General features: G+C 27.5%; 1 protein-coding gene across 1 annotated transcript; it reads right to left on the bottom strand.

Moving 5' to 3' along the window:
• Nucleotides 1-257: 257 nt before the first annotated feature.
• On the bottom strand, nt 258-17,764 carry LOC136984629 (protein shisa-5-like). Its single transcript, XM_067281697.1, has 4 exons — nt 17,572-17,764; nt 9,263-9,410; nt 3,882-4,018; nt 258-1,646 (listed from the first exon to the last, which is right to left on the bottom strand). Exons 1-4 carry the CDS (start codon nt 17,630-17,632, stop codon nt 1,279-1,281), a joined length of 714 nt encoding a protein of 237 aa, XP_067137798.1. The 5' UTR covers nt 17,633-17,764; the 3' UTR covers nt 258-1,278.
• Between the last annotated feature and the right edge of the window lie 494 nt (nt 17,765-18,258).

Here is an 18,258-nt window from a genome sequence, read left to right as displayed (position 1 = left end):
ACTGTATCAAATGAAGATGTCAGAATCAAGTTAATACAGATATTGATGTTATAAATAAGCCAAATTAACGTGACTGCAGAAAACAAAATGATTCAAAGTTAAAATATGTAATTAAACAGCAATGACTAAACACAAACTGGAAAAAAATGATGAAAAATTAAATAATATATTCACTAAATGATGAAATTTAGATTAATTTCATTTGTAATTTAATGACATATCTCTTATCTATCTAAATCTATATAAATTACATTAGATAAAAGCAAAGCATTTATTATATAATCATGCTTAAAAGTTAACACATTAAAATTTTAAAATATACAATAAATTTCACAAACTGTATTAATGTTTGGCATCAATTATTATTAGCATACATTAATCTAAATATTAGTTAATTTCATATGTTCATTGTTTTTCTTCACAGTAAAGCAGTACTTAACAAAAACAAACAGTCAATACCTGAGTCAATAAAATTTTCTTTGATTTCAGTTCGCTTTAAGATATATTTTAGTTTACACAATCTTCTATAATTAGAATACAGGTGTCGTACATACTAATAATTTAATAATACAATCTAATCTTTTTAAAATCTGCATACTTTTATCTCTAAATGTTTTCGAGATCGTTCTAACTCCGTTTATAAAGCACTCGTTTAATTTTTTTAAATATTTTTTTATATAGAAGTTAGCTGTATTATTAAATTTTTAGTAATACAATATAACACTAATAGTATAGATCTTATATGTTTGTTAAAACTGTGTGCAAATAATTTAAATTCTCTTTGTTCTTTTGATTTAAAATTACACACTTACAAATTTTTATATAATGGTTAAGATTTTGAGAAAGTTAAATCTTAATTTTTAAATATTTTACCATTATAAAATCTATATTATACTACATATCAAATATACATAAATTACTGTTAAAATTCAACAAATTTAAAGTAACAAGATAAATATGGCATTTACTTTACATCTATTATGAAGTCGAAATGCACAGCGAGGAAGAGAATCAATTTACAAGGCATGGATCACAAGAACTTAATATAGAGATTCTAATATATTTAAAGAAAATAGGATGAAACAAATTAAATAAGACAACATTCAGTTTGAATAAGTTCATAAAAAATTGAATATTGACAAGAAGTCATCAATTACCAAAGAGCTTTTTAAATTCCAATATTTAAAAAACAAATACAAATGAAAAATATTTTATTGTAAAAGATTAACAAATACAGCTAGAATAAATTGTATATTTGGCAAATATTGAATCTAATAATCATTTACCAGAATAATCTGGATTAAATGGTGGATGTTCAATACTAGAGTAAGGTGGAGGATTATTAGCAGATGGAAATCCTTGATATCCTGATGATGGAAACTGCTGAGGAGGATATTGTGGAGGATATTGTTGAGGTGGATAAGGATAATGAGCTGGATAAGGACCAGTTGTTTGACTTGTATAAGGAGCATTTGTGTGGCTGGGGTAAGGAGTATTTGTCTGGCTGGGGTAAGGAGCATTTGTCTGACTTGGATAAGAACCAGCTGTCTGACTTGGATAAGGTCCAGTTGTTTGTGTTGGATAAGAACTAGTTGTCTGGGTTGGATAAGGTACAGTTGTTGTAGTAGTACTTGTTGTTGTAGGTCCTATAAAAACAAATGTTTTACTTTAATAACTATAATAAGAAATAAAAAGACATACTGTAAGTCTATTAAATTAATTGAAATAGAATTTATAACTACGTAAATAAATAGATTATTATTATAAATAAATTAAAATAATTACATTGGTTAATTATTAACACTGTGTATAAAATTTATAATAATAATTCTTCAATATTCAAAATAAAGTAACTATTTTTAATTTGCATTTTAAATGAAATTTCTCATCTTTTGTTATAGATTCATCTCCCTGAGCTTATTTTATAAAAATTTTTCTAAAAAACATAATGGAAAAGTTAAACATAAGTTCTTCCATTTTCCATTTGGAACACTCTGCACGTGCCATTTCTTCGAATTTGTTGTTCTTTTTTCGCCTGAAGACAACGAGCTTAATTTCGTTGAAATGTACTTGCAATATAAAGGAAAGTTTTGTGTTAATGCTGAACTCAGTGATAATTAGCAGAAGTCTAAACATAATTTGGACACTTTCATAATCATTTTTCCATCATTGTTTTCAATCTCAAAATGCTCATTCATTCAAATCTTGAGGATTATTTACTTTTTGTCTGTAGAGAGATTAGAGATGTAGAGGATTATTTACTTTTTGTCTTGTAGAAAATTATATGAAAAAATTTTGCAAATAATAGTTAGCAATGTCTTGCCACATTAATTTAATCATGCCTACATCCAAGTTTTGCAATAGCTAAAAAAGAATTTTTTACCTGAAACTTGGAAAACAACTCAAAAGATGATTGATATACTTATCAATCATCTTTTGAGTTGGTGATATAACATATAAAACTCACAGGTCAACTAAAAGTTGACCTGTGAGTTTTATATGTTATATTGCCCGAAGATGGACAAAGTTGTTTCATCATAATAAAGCTTGAACACATATATGCAAAGCTGTTCAATTTTGTCTCCAAGAAATAATTAAATTCCAATTTTATTCTATGGAATAAAATATGTAATAAAATCATATATGTCTATAAATCTGTTTTATGTAAAAAAATATAGACATTTCTACCAAGTCTCCTGATGCTAAGTTACTCAACATTTTGAATTTGGTCACATTGGAATTCAAGCAAACTTTTCTCTGAAAAAGTGCATCTGGTATTTGCCTATAGAAAAACAAAATGAGATATGGAAAGATTTCAAGATGGGTCTCACTAACAACAAAAAACAAACTCTTTTTCTACTCTTCACTTGATAACCTGGGTTTCTACTCTCAAAATACAAATTCCAAAAACCCATTCTACTTCTAGAACTTTCCTCTCCAAGCTAAATGACTTCCTTGAATTGAACAATCTCCATTCAGATAATGTTTCTAAAATGTTTCAAAAACATCAATCAAATGCAACTTCCATTCTCCATTTGAAGTCTGTTTAAAATTTATATCAACTTAAAAATTATTTTTCTTTTTACATAGAATCACATGGCCAACATGAAATCATCTTATCAAAGATGAGCTATGCACCAATAACAGTCTATTTAGAAAATACTATTCAGTCACATTACATGAGCTTAGCTGGTAATAAGCATTTAATTTTTTTTGATTAAAATTAAATAGAAAAATTCTATATTTGCTCTAAAAAAACATATTTTTTATTCTTTAAATAAAAGAATTTTAAACAAAAAAAATGGAGCGATGCATGTAAATATTATTAAAAATCACTGATTCGAAATATATTCTTTGCACCTTAGATAAAGGGAAGAAGTAGGTCAATTATATATATATATATATATATATAATTTTTTTATTTAAATGTCCTCAAGACTATTATAATGCAGCAATAAAATGAAAAATCACTGAATACGCAGAAGTGCATGGAATCAATGGCCAAACATTGTTTCGTGATATTATTTTCCTAATTTTTTTATTACTTAAGAATCCTATTTATTTGTAAATCCTTCTCCAGGAATTCAATTATATAAGGATATGATCTTTATACGAAGATCAAAAATAATGTGTTATATTTCTTTTTTTCTTTTTTTTTTGTATTTGTGTTTTACATTTGTAAGTTTGAATTTTGTATTAAACATCTTTTAAAAATAAATGTTAGAATTAAGGTTGTAGACGTTATAATATTGAAGTATAAATTTTGTTAACCCCATTTTTACACTGTGCAAATTAGTAACATGTAAAATTTTATAATAAATAATATATTATAAAAATTTAATATATTAGTATATTATAAACAGACTATCAGAACTTCTTACCATACAATACTCTTCCTCTTTGTTGTCGACGTTTTGCCAACAAGCAGCAACTGCAGCAAAAGCATGATACAACTACAATGACAACAATAACAACAATTGCAGATATAAGAACACCAATTATAAGTCCAATGGCATTTCTGAAATGTAAACAAACTTTATTAATTTCTAGCCTAACTATTAATTTATTTAAAATAAATAAAATATTGTAAAAATGAAAAATTATTAAAAGCAATGGAGTCAGAATTTTTCAATCTTACGTAATTGTACTATCAGAGAGTACACAAAAATTAAAATTTTCTTTCTTTTCTGACTTATAGAGGGCTAAAAAATAATTTAACTCTAAACCATTTATTAAAAAATGAAATAGAATTTTTAAAAGGTTAAAAAGTCAAACAAGTTTTTTCGTAGAGAAAAAATACTTTTTTTTATTACATGGTGTTTATCCCTAACTGCATTTCGCCAGTTTTTCCAGCCTCCTCAGTAGGGATTGCAAATACAAAATATAATTCAAAAAGCCAAAAATGACAAATTTCCATTACCGTCTGCTATCTCGTGTTTACAACTTTTATACCCGACAAGGTTTACCCAGCATTCCGCTGGGAGCAAGCGATTATTCAAATTTACAGAGTTACTTTGCATACAATCTTTACTTTATTAATATTAATTTGACAATTAAGAGCATTACAATGCAAAAATACCAGTGAAGTACTAACTTTTAGTCCTACCGCAGCAAGATGTTCCGATAGTCTAACCTTCAACTTCTGTTTTATTTTTCCAACATAAAAACTTGGAATTTCCCACGTGCATTATAATCTGTACACCACTCCTTCTTCTTCCAATGGATCGTTTTTATTAATACAGTAATACCTCAGTTTTCGTTGACTTCGGTTATCATTGGTTTCGGTTTTTGTCAATTTTTTTCGCAAAAAATTTGTCTCGGTTTTCGTTGATTGCCTCGGATTTCGTCGGCGTGCTTAAGTGACCTCGCTGCTAATTTTTCGAAAACAAAGGGTGACCCATGCATTTTCCGACTCAGTGTGGCATTATTTCTCGTTGTTTGAGCATTACCTCGCCATGGCCCACCACTGCCAATGATTTCGTTCCCTGAACACTGGGAGTTCGGTTGTGGGTTCGCGCTTCATCAGGACGGGCTGGCCATGTGAAGTTTTCCGGGTTTTCTCCATGTCCGTTACGCCTGAATAGGGGCCAGTTACCCTTAAATGGACCTCCCGGAAGGCATTATTCCCTGCAATATGACCATCATAAACGCATACAACTGCTATTACATGACAGTTACATCACACTTTACCACGGGGCGATATAGGCTAGACACTTATGTCTAATTAGCTTCTACAAGACAAGACATTATCCCACGTGTCTAGCCAAACAATTCCATTGCTTTTATCTTTATGCTAATTATCTTTTATCTTTGAGCTAATTATTCTTTTATATTAATTTCTTATTGCTTTTAGTATTTAAAGCTATATTAATTCTCTATAAAATGTGTTTTTGGTATGTATTTTGGAGTGTCTAGAACGAATTAATTGAATTTAAATTGATTCATATGGAAATAATTGCCTCGGTTTTTGTCGGTTTCAGATTTCGCCGATTGTTTTCGGACGGATTATTGACAAAAACCGAGGTATTACCGTATTACCTATTTTCATTTAGTTCAGACAACCTATTTCTTTTGATATTTTTCATATAATCCTTTAATATATGGAAAGGATAAATACTTTTTAACTTCTTGTTTTTTTCTTTACTTGGTATCTATTTAACATGAAATCATCATACCACTTTTTTAACAATTTCCCTGAGTATCCATTCAACAAATACTTCTTATTCACTGTTTTTATTTCTTTTTCTCTCACATTAAATTTAGTTGTTCTGAAGAAAATCTTACTTATCTCCATAAGAGATATATTTCATTTTTGACTTTTAAAATTTATAACATTTTTAGCATTACACAGTTTTTCGTACTTACAATATTCAAGGTGGTTATTAAAGCGTTTAATTGTTATATCTAGATAATTTATTTTATTATACAGTCAAACCTGTTTTTATGCAGTAGATAGGGACCACATTAAAAAAAAAAAAAAAATTGCACGAAACTTCACGAGTGGCTATAAAAAATAGTTTTCGCAACACAATTAAAAAAATATTTTTTTTATGCGGTCAATAGGGACCGCATAAAAAAAGTCTCACATAGAAAATAACTCAAAACCGTACGAAATAGAATTTATTGACAACAGATGTCAGCACTTGACTGCATCGTCTTGTCTATCGTCTGTTTTACATATTTTTTCCAGGTGGTGTTTTGTTGACTTAAAAAATAAATTATTTCATTTTTCGCATATTTATGCAATAATATTACTATAATAAGTTTATTTAGCTATAATAAGTCAACGTGAGACATGACAAATTGCACGAGACTAGTCGCCAACTATACCGCACAAAAAAAACCGCATAAAAACGGGTTTGACTGTATTTTTCAGTCTCATGAGTAAATTTAATATATTAATTAATGTTATTTGCTTGTTCCAGTATTTGATCAGGTAAATAAAATATTATGCTATTCAATAAATATATAATTTTTTTCTTAATGTAAGAGTTTATTTTTCATAATTCTTTAATAATATCTCTGTCTTTTATCATAAGGACAAAACTTGACACATGCAAGCCCATAATAGACGTATCAAAAAGGCCCTTTCAGTCTATGGCCAAAAAAAAAAAGATATTCAGTATAAATTTTCTAATCACCTATTATTTACTATGGTTAAAAGAGCAGTTATACTAAAAAAATTTTTTAAATCAATCTTTTATTTTAGGATAAACAAGAAGCTTTTAAAATCATTAAACTATTGAAGCATAAAAGAAGTCATTATGTATAATATTTTCTCAATGTAAGCCATAGATTGCATGTAAAGCTTCAGTACATGTTTTAAAAGAAAAAAAAATTTCTACCCTAATTATTATTATTATTGCTATTATTACTAAATTATAAATAGAAAAAGTTTGTCAATAAATTCAAACTTAAATAACTTATTAAAAAATTAAGAATATTGGAAGTAAAACATGTGATATTTACAGTTGATATGACAATTATTGCATATGAAGTAACAAAAAACAAATTCATTCTATTGGTTTTAAAATGATTAAAACAAACAAATGGCAAATCATTTGTTTGCCCAAATGTTTGACATATACAAAATATCATCTTCAAAAAACAGAAAACAAGTTCCTGAAGACAACATGTTTTGTATATGTTTACTTATTTGCTGAAATGTTTTCAACCTTTTACCACTTCCTTCACTGTTTTAAGAATTTTACCACCAACAGAATGAATTTGTTTTGTTATTTCAATAACAATGGAATTTAGATAAAAGTATTGAAAATTAACTTTTCCATTACAATTAACCCTATTTTTAATTTAATTTAATATATATGCTCTCCATCTCAAATTAGTAGTGGCTTGCCCCAGTACATCATACTTTTCTTTCAACAATATAGTCATGCTGGTCATCTATCTAACACCTTTCAGAGAAAATTTTTGAATTGAAATAACATGATTTTTGGATTGCATTGGAAGTTCATATATAGTTAATTGGGGCCTCCTGCCCCTAAGGTTTCCCATCTGTTCTCATTCTTTCATCTATCTAATTCCCTTCTCAAAATTAAGGAAAGACAGAGGGTCAGACAAACGACAGTGGGAATTTATAGGTCTACAATTTTTTCAAATTGCAGTCCAAAAATTTAAAAAAAAAAATAATCATAATGCAATTTCAATATTCTTTTTGTTTTAGACTAGTTCAATATCATATGTAAATTTAACAATATAATAAATCACTCAAATGAAGTCCAAAAAACAATTTACAATATTTTTTAAAAAGTTAGTTTTAGATATTCATAATAATATAATAAATTATGAATATCTAAAAATGATTTTATATACTTGTTTTTTATAAGAGAGTTCTACTAATACAACCACAACTTATAAATTAATAAATCAATCAACATTACTCAGATTTTTATGTTATTTGAAGTTTATATTTATATATACACTGTATAAGTCCAGAAATAATTACATAATTAAAAAGACACACTTGAAACCGTGTCGGTAACCGACACGGTTTCAAGTGCGTCAGAACAAGTAGTAAAATAGAAACAGCAACATTCACCGGGAGAGAATGCATACGACTAATAATGAGGATAACAGATACATGGAAAAAAATGCAAAGTGATCAACTGAAATAAACTTAAGATGAAGTGTCCGTGTGTCTGCACTTTATAGTGTTTAGGAGACAATAATTAAAAAGATTTTAAAAAAATAGTTAAATTTCAACAATAATAGAACAGAACCAACAGAAACAAAGACATCAATTTTCAAAGACTATTAAATCAATAACTCCCCTCTCAGATAAATGGAGTAATAAGATAAAAAAATTAAATATATCCTAAATATAATTTTTTAATAATCAATTTAAAAAACTAGCATAATATTTGAAATACATACATCAAAAGCAAATACAGTATAGCGTCGTTTATCCGAATCAATTGGGGACTGGGGTTGTTCGGATAACTGATTTTTTCGGATAGCCGATTATGTACGAAAAAATACATTAACCTATCCGATGTTGAAATTTTTCTCCGTTGCGTGTCACTTCATGTTGAATTTTTGTCGATTTTAAGCCCAACGAAAATTTTTATAATAATAATCGAGGCTATTGTATCGTTAAAAATTATTTCTTTATTTTGTACAAACAAAATAAATATATTGAAAAATATAAAAACAAAAAAATTATACTTTAGAAGTTAATCTAGTATCAAAAATGTTCGATTCAGTATGACACAGTCCAACTGAAAAGTTTTCAGTTAACTGGCTTTCGGATAAACGACACTCTACTGTACAAATATTCACTTTCTATTTGCATTATTGAGTATAAGTATTTAGACAACAAGAAGCTTATATTTATCATAATATTAAATATAAAACTTTACAGAATAAGTATAAATATATTTATTACTTTTCTACTTACATAAACATTATACTTTGTAATAATAAGTTTTAAAGAATAACAGAGTTTATGACTTTTTCTGATTTTGAAGCTCTATTGTTGTTTAGCCTATTATTTAAATTGATTGTTACTTTTTAAATAATTTTTTACTCTCTTGTACTTTTAATCTTACTATTTACATTTATTTTTAATTTTTTATTGCATTGTATTGTTTTTTGATGGGATTTTTATTTATGTTATTGTAATGGTGGTCATCGAATACATGTATGACTTTACTTATATAACTAATTTAAAAATTTAATTAAAAAAAAAACTTATTCATCGTTGTGTTAGGAGAACAAATTTCATAATAAACGAAAGGCTTACATTGTCTTCGCAAATTCTTCAGTATTACAACAATAACGAATTTTCTCTGTTCCGCAACAATACTTTTTATCCGGAGAAGCTCCTGCTTCTGGACAATTTAGATATAATGTTCTTCCGAACATTTCTTTACTACATCTATATGATGCAACTGAAAAATATTTAGGAAAAAACAAAATTAAATTTCAAATTTATGGATAATTTATCATTGTTTAATACTTCTATAATGACAAATTTTAAATATACAAACAGCAAAATTTTTGAAAAATTCCAGTTTTGATTTTTCACAAAAAAAACCAGCTACTTTTTTTCTTATTATTTACATATTTTATAAGTTAAACATCACACAAAAATTTAATTTTCTAAATTTAATTAAAATTAATACAGTAAATACCACATTTGAAATAACCATATTTTAAAATGATTTCTCAATTGCATTTAATCATGTTCATTTGCAATCTTTCCGGTAATGTTAATGAAAATATCTGAGTTTCTTGTAATTTATGCTTTATCTTAGTTACATAAATAAAATTTAAAAATCTAGAAAAATTTGTTATTCCAATCATCTGATAAAAAAAATATCACATTTCCTGCAGTCATTAGTCATGCAACTTCTCCTTTTTTTTAAAATATTTTTCATAATTACATTTCAGTAATTGAAAAACATGCATTTTAGGCTTGTTTGGACAGTTTTCGCCTTCTTTAAATAGAAAAAATATTTATGAACACTAAAAGATCATCACAAATCTTAAGCTTTTTAATGCAAGAATTTGCAATAAATTCATTTAATATATATTTAATTTAATATATTTTAATTACATACTCATTTTGGTTAACTGTATACAAAGATCTGTTTATATTATAACGTTTAAAATTTTTTTCTCAATTTTTTTTATTTAATATATGTTTTTTAAAACAAACATTTTGAGAATTGAGGTTAAGCGAGGAGCTTTGGAATTTACTTTCATTGAAGCAAAATGCTAATACTTTGAATTTTACATTAAGGTTGGGAACACACAAACACACAGAATATATACTGCAAAAAAGTACATTTTCCAACATTCTTATATATCAAATTATTAATGCTTGGAAGATAATCACAGACAGGTTGGACACTAGTAAAATTGTAATATTTTCTTTTTTGGTAGAAAAATATTTTTAAATTAAACACACACAAATAAAGCTATGGATTCACCTCAAACAATGAACATTTTGTGTGGCCATTTTTATACTTTATTTTCAGTCTTCTCTAATATTCATAAAGTTTTTTCACAGTTATTTCAGAATATCTAAATTTCCTCAAATGATTTATTAACATGAACCTACATCAATCCACACTAAAAATTTTTTTGTTTGTTTTGTTCTTGTAATCTTTCTGTGTAGTATTCCACAATAATGATCTTTTCTTAACTATATATATTAACATTTTAGTATTGTTTAACATTTTTGTATAAAATTAAACATTTTTATATTAAATAGATGTTAAATTCAATATTTGTGTGGCCACCTGCACTCTCTTCTATTGTACGCAACAACGTGCACTGACAAGCCCCTTAGTGTCTATTGCAGCTTGAGTATGCCAATAAGATAATGTATATTCGTAGCATGACTGTTAAGAAGTACCAAGACAACAGAAAACAACCTTTTTAGAAACAATTCGTTCTTGGACTAATTTTCCACTTGAAAATTAAAAATTATTTTCTAAGGATTTCAAAATAGGATAATTAGGTATGTCAAGTAAGTTACATCATATTATTGTAATTAAGAATCTGATTCTATGCGAAACAAACTTTTATGCTGAAAGCGAGCTAACAGATACTATATTTTAAATCTAAAATTTTCATTTTATTTGGTTCTCTAATTTAAACAATACTTAATAAAACAATAAATTAGTGATTTATAAAAATTTGTTTTTGCATTAAACTTTCTCTCTTAATTAAAAATCCATTAAAAACATTTTTAAAATGTTTTCAATAGATTCAAATTGTTAATTATCATCATTTATTTATTGTTTATGAAAATGTACAGTTGTTTTTGAAATACAATAACTTGATAAGATTAAAAATAAACAGAAAATCAAAATCATCAGTAAGAAGTGAAAGTTTTTTTAATGAAAGGAAAAAAAAATTTGAATATTCCAGTGCTCGAGTTCTAATACTCATTCTTTAAGAACTCAAATGAAAAAAAAATTTGACAAAATATAAAAATTTTTTTCAAGTTTCTGAAAATGCCTAATGAGTAGAGGCTCAAATATATTTTACAGATTTCAATGAGCTTTCACATGGTTATTCTGGAGCACAAAAAGTATTCCCTGAAAAGCTGAAGGTTCCACTTTCGAATTTCATTTGAGAAAATTGCAATTTTAGGACGTGATAGATTGCTTTCAGATCCAGGAAATCGGTAGATATTGAACAAACATCACCACTAAACCTGATATATTATAAAGCTACACACCAACCAATGCCGAATAGGATGAGGATGCAAGTCCGTCCCCAGCCAGCACCATAATAACCCGTCAATGGTTATAATGTAATCTTATATATACTGAAAGAGATCAGACCAGAGGTCTGGATAGTGTAATTGGCAACACATCTGCATGGTAAGTAGGAGTTGTGGGTTCGAGTCTCACTCCGGGCCGATTGTTTTTTTCCAGTAATTCTAAATTATTTAATTAAAATTATAATTATTAAATTTATCTAGAGATGGCACCTAGCACCTAATGCCTAACTCTAGTGCCAGAGTGTCTCATAATTTATTAATATTATAGCCATTTCTAGCTCGATAATATTCAGCATTGGTTGGTGGGTAGATATTGAAAAAACAAGTAATTTTCATGTGTGTGTATTATGTCCAAAAACATAGTTTTTGAGAAAAGCAGTATTTTTTAAACTCTAATTTAAACTTGAAATACTTCTAATGTTTGATAGTCAGAAAACAATGGTTGTAATTTCAGGAGATAGAGCATTTGCCCATAGATTCCAAACTCATCTGTTCATGCCTACTGAAATTTTTTATTTTTGGTTATTTTTTATTTCTCACTATAAATTACAATGATTTTCAAGCTAATATTTTCAGCCAAATGATTTACTTATAAAAATTATACTCCTTGTTTATAAGTTTTCCTTTGTACTCAATTCATGAGAGATTGAGCAGGTATGACTCACGGACACAAATTATAGACTTAATTGGACTATAGAAGTCATACCTTTCAATGAAATATTTCGTACTGAAACTCCAAAACAATTGGGAGCTCCACAACATTGGGAGCATACTATAAAATTTAATGCAGTAGTACAAAATCAGTTATCAGCACCAATCTTTAAACATGTGCGGCCATACATCTACCTGTACAAACATTTATTTACTTTCTTTTTTTTATTTTAATGATTCTTATACTCCATTAAAATGCACTTTTCCCCTACTCAATAAGAGTGAATACAGCAGATGTTTGACATGAACAAGTAAATGAATAAAAACATGTTTTTATTTTCCTACAGTTATTTCTTTTTTTTTTTGTTATAGGTATAATTCTTTCTTTTACTGTGAGTCAACAAAAGAAAAAGGACTAACGTAGATGTAGATGTACCAGTTTTGGCCAGAAAACAAATTTAACTTAAAAATATAATCACCACATATTTAAATCTGTCCAATGAAACAAACTTTTATTGTTAACTGTTCACACAGTTAACAATAAAAGTTTGTTTCATTTGTGATTATATTTTTAAGTTAAATTTGTTTTCTGGCCAGAACTGGTACTACACTGGCCAAAACTGGTACATCTACCCTATCGTGTTTGTCAAAGTAGCAAAGTTCATGAAATTTTAAATTTACTTAGCTTATCTATTCTAACATTCATACTTAAAGAATGCCACAAATAATTTAATAAAAATTTTTCATTATGTCAGAATTTTGTATCAAATTCTAAATGTATGAGCATAACTAGATCTAATGAATGATATTAGAAATGACTATGCTAAACTGGGCAAAATTAGAAACGTTAAAATAGTCAACAATAATATTAGTATTCAATCAATCAATCTGACTCTGTAACAATTTTATTGGATAGCAATTTAAAAAAACTGTACCTCTATAAATTCCCACTGTAATCTATCCATCTGTCTTTCCTTAAACTCGAGAACAAAATTAAATAGATGAAATCCAAGAGCAAATATGGAAACCTTAGGGCTGGAAGCCCGAATCAACTATATACAAATGTCCAATGCAGACCAGAAGTCACATAATTTCAATTCAAAAGTTTTCCCCTGAAAACAGTCAATAGATGACCAGCACGACTCTTTTGTTAAAGGAAAAGTATGATGTAAGATATTACTAATAATTTGAGGTGGAGAGCATATATTTCAAATTAAATAAATTTAAAAAATTAGAATTAAAAAACAATAAACGTATAAACCAGCAAATTTTTATAACAAATGCAAACATTTTCACCCATGCTGAATGGACATCATCAGGCAAACTAATCACCAAATGCTGAAACAAACAGATTGCCAAACACATGTGTACTTCCCCTCTGCACAGATGTTCCAGCAAGTCCCTGTTTGTTCAGCATTTGGTGATTAGTTTGCCTGATGATGCCCATTCAACATGGGTGAAAACATTTGCATTTGTTATAAAAATTTGCTGGTTTATAGATTTAGTGTTTTGCAGTCTGGGATTGTGACAATGTCACAATAAATAATTGCTTGTTATACATTAAATTTCTTTATAATATACAGTTTTCATCAAATACAGTAAGTAATGCTAACAATTTGATTAAGTACTTATTAACATTTGCTTTATAATATCAGAATCAAGTATTGGCTTTCTTGTAATTGTAATTAAGTATCTCATTAAGTGAAAATTTTAAACATGTATGTGTTAAATGAATGAAGATTAGAAACATGAAAAATAAGGTGATTTTTAAATATTGGGTTGTTCAGAAAGTAATTTCATTTTTTCCATAGAAAAATAAATGCAATATTCTTATAATAAATAAATATTTTATTGAATTATATATTGACCATTTTGGTCAAATACCTGTTGTCCTTGTTTCTGGTAGTAGCATGATTTCACATTCATAAAAATTTTGATCGTTGTTTACAAAAAGCTGATCCAAGTGATTTTTGACATTGTCATTTCAAGTAAATGTCTTGCAGTTAAAAAAAATTTGTATAGACCGGAACAAGTAATAATCTAAGTGTGCCCGATCTGGCGAATATGGTTGGTGTGACAACAAATCCCATCTAAGCTATAACAGTTTCTGACATGTTACCAAACTTGTGTGAAATTTGCATTATCATGGTAAAACACTACACTTTGTTTGTTGATCAATTCTGGCCTTTTCTGTTTGATGATATTACTCAATTTGTTTACTCGATGGCAGTACACTTTCGAATCAATTGTTAAATTGTCTGGTAAAAGCTCAAAAAAAAAATTTCTTTAAAATCCAACCACAGAGAGCATCTCGTTAATAACATGTGGAACCCATATATCAAGCTTTGAAATGAAACCAGTTCGTCTTAAGTAATAATAAACGATTCAATTTAACAGATTTAATCTCTTAGTGATTTCACGTGTTGTTATACGGCAGATTGCTTCAATCAGTACCTTTATTTTGTTTTCATTGGCTTCAAATGGCCATCCAGAATGTGGTGTATCTTCGATATTAAAATTGCCAGAACGCAATTTTGTAAACCAGTTTTGGCACTGTCTTTCTCTCAACACATCTTCTCCAAACATGTACCACAATTTTTTTTTTGTTTGAACAGCATTTTGATTTTTTAGTTATAAAAAAGCAAAATATGTTGAAAATGATGCTTTCGATTTTCCAAATTTGATGGGTACCAAAAAAAAAAAAACAATTGTACAGAATCAAACAAAATATTTTACAAATAAGCCTTAAAATGTCAGCTGTCGAAGTATATAATGAAAATGTGGTTTAAAATAAAATTGGCTGGTAAAAATACATCTAATTCCTCTAGTAATAAAAAACCGAAATTACTTTCCGAACAACCCAATATATCATTTTATATGTTTCCAATCTTCATTCATTGGGTTGCTAATTTTTCAACAAATTTCCCATAACAATTCATGCATGGGAAACTAGAACTTCTTAAACAAAGTTTCACAAAATCTTTCACACTTTTTTCCTAGCAGTTTTTAATCCATAAGATTAGAGAACAAACGTTTTTGGCCGTTTTTAAAACGGCCTTCTTCAGGTTCTATAACATTGAAATGTCTGTAATAAACAATAACATCATAAGAAAGAAGAAACTTCTGTAAAAAATGATGTCATTCGAATATTTGCTAACAGATGTTCCAATGTAATAGAACCTGAAGAAAGCCATTTAAAACGGCCAAAAACGTTTGTTATCCTATCTTATGATTAAAAACTGCTAGAAAAAAAGTGTGAAAGGTTTTGTGAAACTTTATTTCCCATAACAATAATATTTAATCATGATAGGAGGTGAAGAATACAATAATCAACAATGCTTTCTTACACATGTTACCTGGTAGAAATATTTCATTTTCCTGACATTTAATATTGTCAGGTTCTTTAGTATTAATTCCTTTTTGCATTACTCATTTAAAACATGGTAATATTTATTTTCCATTATTATTTCAAATCAAATGTAAAGATGATGGAAAAATCAAAAATTTTCCAGCTCCATTACATTTGATTTGAATTTCTTTGTATAGTTGTCCCTTATTAAATCTCTTATTCAGATATATTGTTCTTTGTTTTGTCTTCCAAACATAAGAGCACATAACTAATTTTTTTTTAAATTATTGGCTAGTCATTAAATTTCTATTGAAGTGGCAAAGAAATACTATCTTATTCCAATCATTGACCCTAAAACTATCATTGTATGAAATACAACAAACAAACAAAAAAGCAAGTCTGCACAGAGATTGAAAACAGACAAAACAGAGGAACAGATATATCGGTTATATCATACATCTGATAAACTGCTCGTTTGGTTTGTCTCCCAACATGCACAGTATAATCAGAGGTTACTGTAGTGTACCATCTGGCCTTTGTTTCAAAGTATTATACGATATTAGTTTTTTTTTAATATATTCATTATTGCTGGTTGCTATAATTATTTCATCAAAATACAGTAAGCAAATAAATCTGTCTTTCCATCTTTTTATATAAATATGATTTGTCTTATTTTTTTATATGAAGTCTATATTTTAATGAGAATTTTATTTATTTTATACTGTATTTCGAACCCTTTTGCTTTCTACTTTACTGGTCTTTTAATCTGTATACAGTGTCATCAAATTCTTTCTTCATATAATCTCTTTGAATATTGAGTGATATATATATCACTCAATATAAAATAACAAATTTATCCTAAGTATATGAGATATATATATATATATATATATCTCATATACTTAGGATAAATTTGTTATTTTATCGAACATACCTAAAAAAGGGATATTGATTTTGGTTACTTTTAATATATAAATAAAAAACCGGTTTTGGTTGTTTTAAGGTCACTATCGCTTATCAATTATTTGTAATATATGAATTACTATATATGTAGATTTATCGTAATTGTAAAATATGCTCGGTGTTTCCAAAGTAAACCAAAAACAAACCTTTTTATTAGTACTCGCCGTTTCTTGTTCTCTCCCATTCTTCAGAGTTAAGCACAAAATTGCTACGAAGAACTCATCGCTTCCGACAGAAAATTTAGACTTTATTTTCTATTTTTTACAAAAGAATGCATTTCGAACCATTTACCCCACACCGGTCTAGGATGTATAATACAGTAGAACTATGATGTATAATATGGTAGAACATCTTTATTATTATTATTATATTCTTTTTAGGTTAATGTTACCTATGGTTCCAAAATGGCAGCTCGTCTCTGGTTCAAGGGAACAGAAGAAAGAAAACAGTGGGGACGCACGTTCTAACCTAACCTATTCTAATAACTTACCATAATTATTACCAACCAAATTATTAGAATGGGTTAGGTTAGGTTAGGTTAGAACGTGAGTCCCCACTGCTTTCTTTCTTCTGTTCCCTTGAATCAGAGACGAACCACCATTTTGGAACCATAGGTAACATTAACCCATTTTTATTATAACAGCCCCTTTAAGTATGCTCCTTTATTAGGTATGTTCGATAAAATACAATTATACCATTGACATTTATTATGAGATGGATCAAGTGTTAATTAATTTGAATGTTAAATGTTTACATCAATATAACATAATCAGACTCAATCATGCCAACAAATTAACTGAAATAATTAAATCAAACTTATAAACTCAATTACATTAATGAGACTATTTACCATGTTGAAGAAATCCAAATAAAGTAAAAATAAGCGAATATAATACCGAAGAACTTTTCATTGTTTCCAATTGTAAAGCAATAACTTTAATCTACTATACAAGCTCCTCTTCTTCTACGAAATCCTTCTGATGACGTTTCCTTCCTTCTAAACCGTGCTTTTCCTCCATATTTTGACGTCACTCTGACTCAACCTATAAATGAGGTCATTTTTACCCAATTGCCTATATTTAATATATTTTATTTTCGAAATTATTTTGTTATATTTGTAATTCTACTTATTTACTTTTTATTAATATAATATTACTTGAATTTTATAATTTTGATTTGTAATTTTGTAAAAATTTGAAAATTGCTTTAATGTGTCGCTTTTATGATCATAGTTTCCTCCCCGTATTTTTTTTATTTAAATATAAATAAATGTTATATAAATTATTGATGTAAATGACGTAAATATAAATATAGAGCGAAGAATTTAAATAATTTTAATTTTATAAATGGAGTTTCTAGAGTATCCGGATCTAAGATGAATCATTTCCAAAAACCTGTTTTTCATGTTTCGTTCTACAAATACGCATTAATTTAGTGTTCTTTTATTTTACTCTATGCTTAATTATATCGTTTGGATCACGAATTGAACGACAAATTATCGTTTTTCCCATATGAAAATATAGAGAGAAAAAGTTAT

Source organism: Centruroides vittatus, unplaced genomic scaffold (assembly GCF_030686945.1).
Source record: "Centruroides vittatus isolate TY-2023 unplaced genomic scaffold, ASM3068694v2 contig_926, whole genome shotgun sequence".
Taxonomy (NCBI): Eukaryota; Metazoa; Arthropoda; class Arachnida; order Scorpiones; family Buthidae; genus Centruroides; species Centruroides vittatus.
This window is presented reverse-complemented; position numbering and strand designations above follow the sequence as displayed.

Bases quoted from the DNA above. Each gene is read 5' to 3' on its own strand.
- LOC136984629 (XM_067281697.1), bottom strand. From the start codon at position 17,632: ATGAAAAGTTCTTCGGTATTATATTCGCTTATTTTTACTTTATTTGGA. The intron at 9,411-17,571 runs GTAAATAGTCTC...AATATTTTTCAG, and splicing joins ATTTGGATTTCTTCAACATG to TTGCATCATATAGATGTAGT. The intron at 4,019-9,262 runs GTAAGCCTTTCG...TTTACATTTCAG, and splicing joins GAAGAATTTGCGAAGACAAT to AAATGCCATTGGACTTATAA.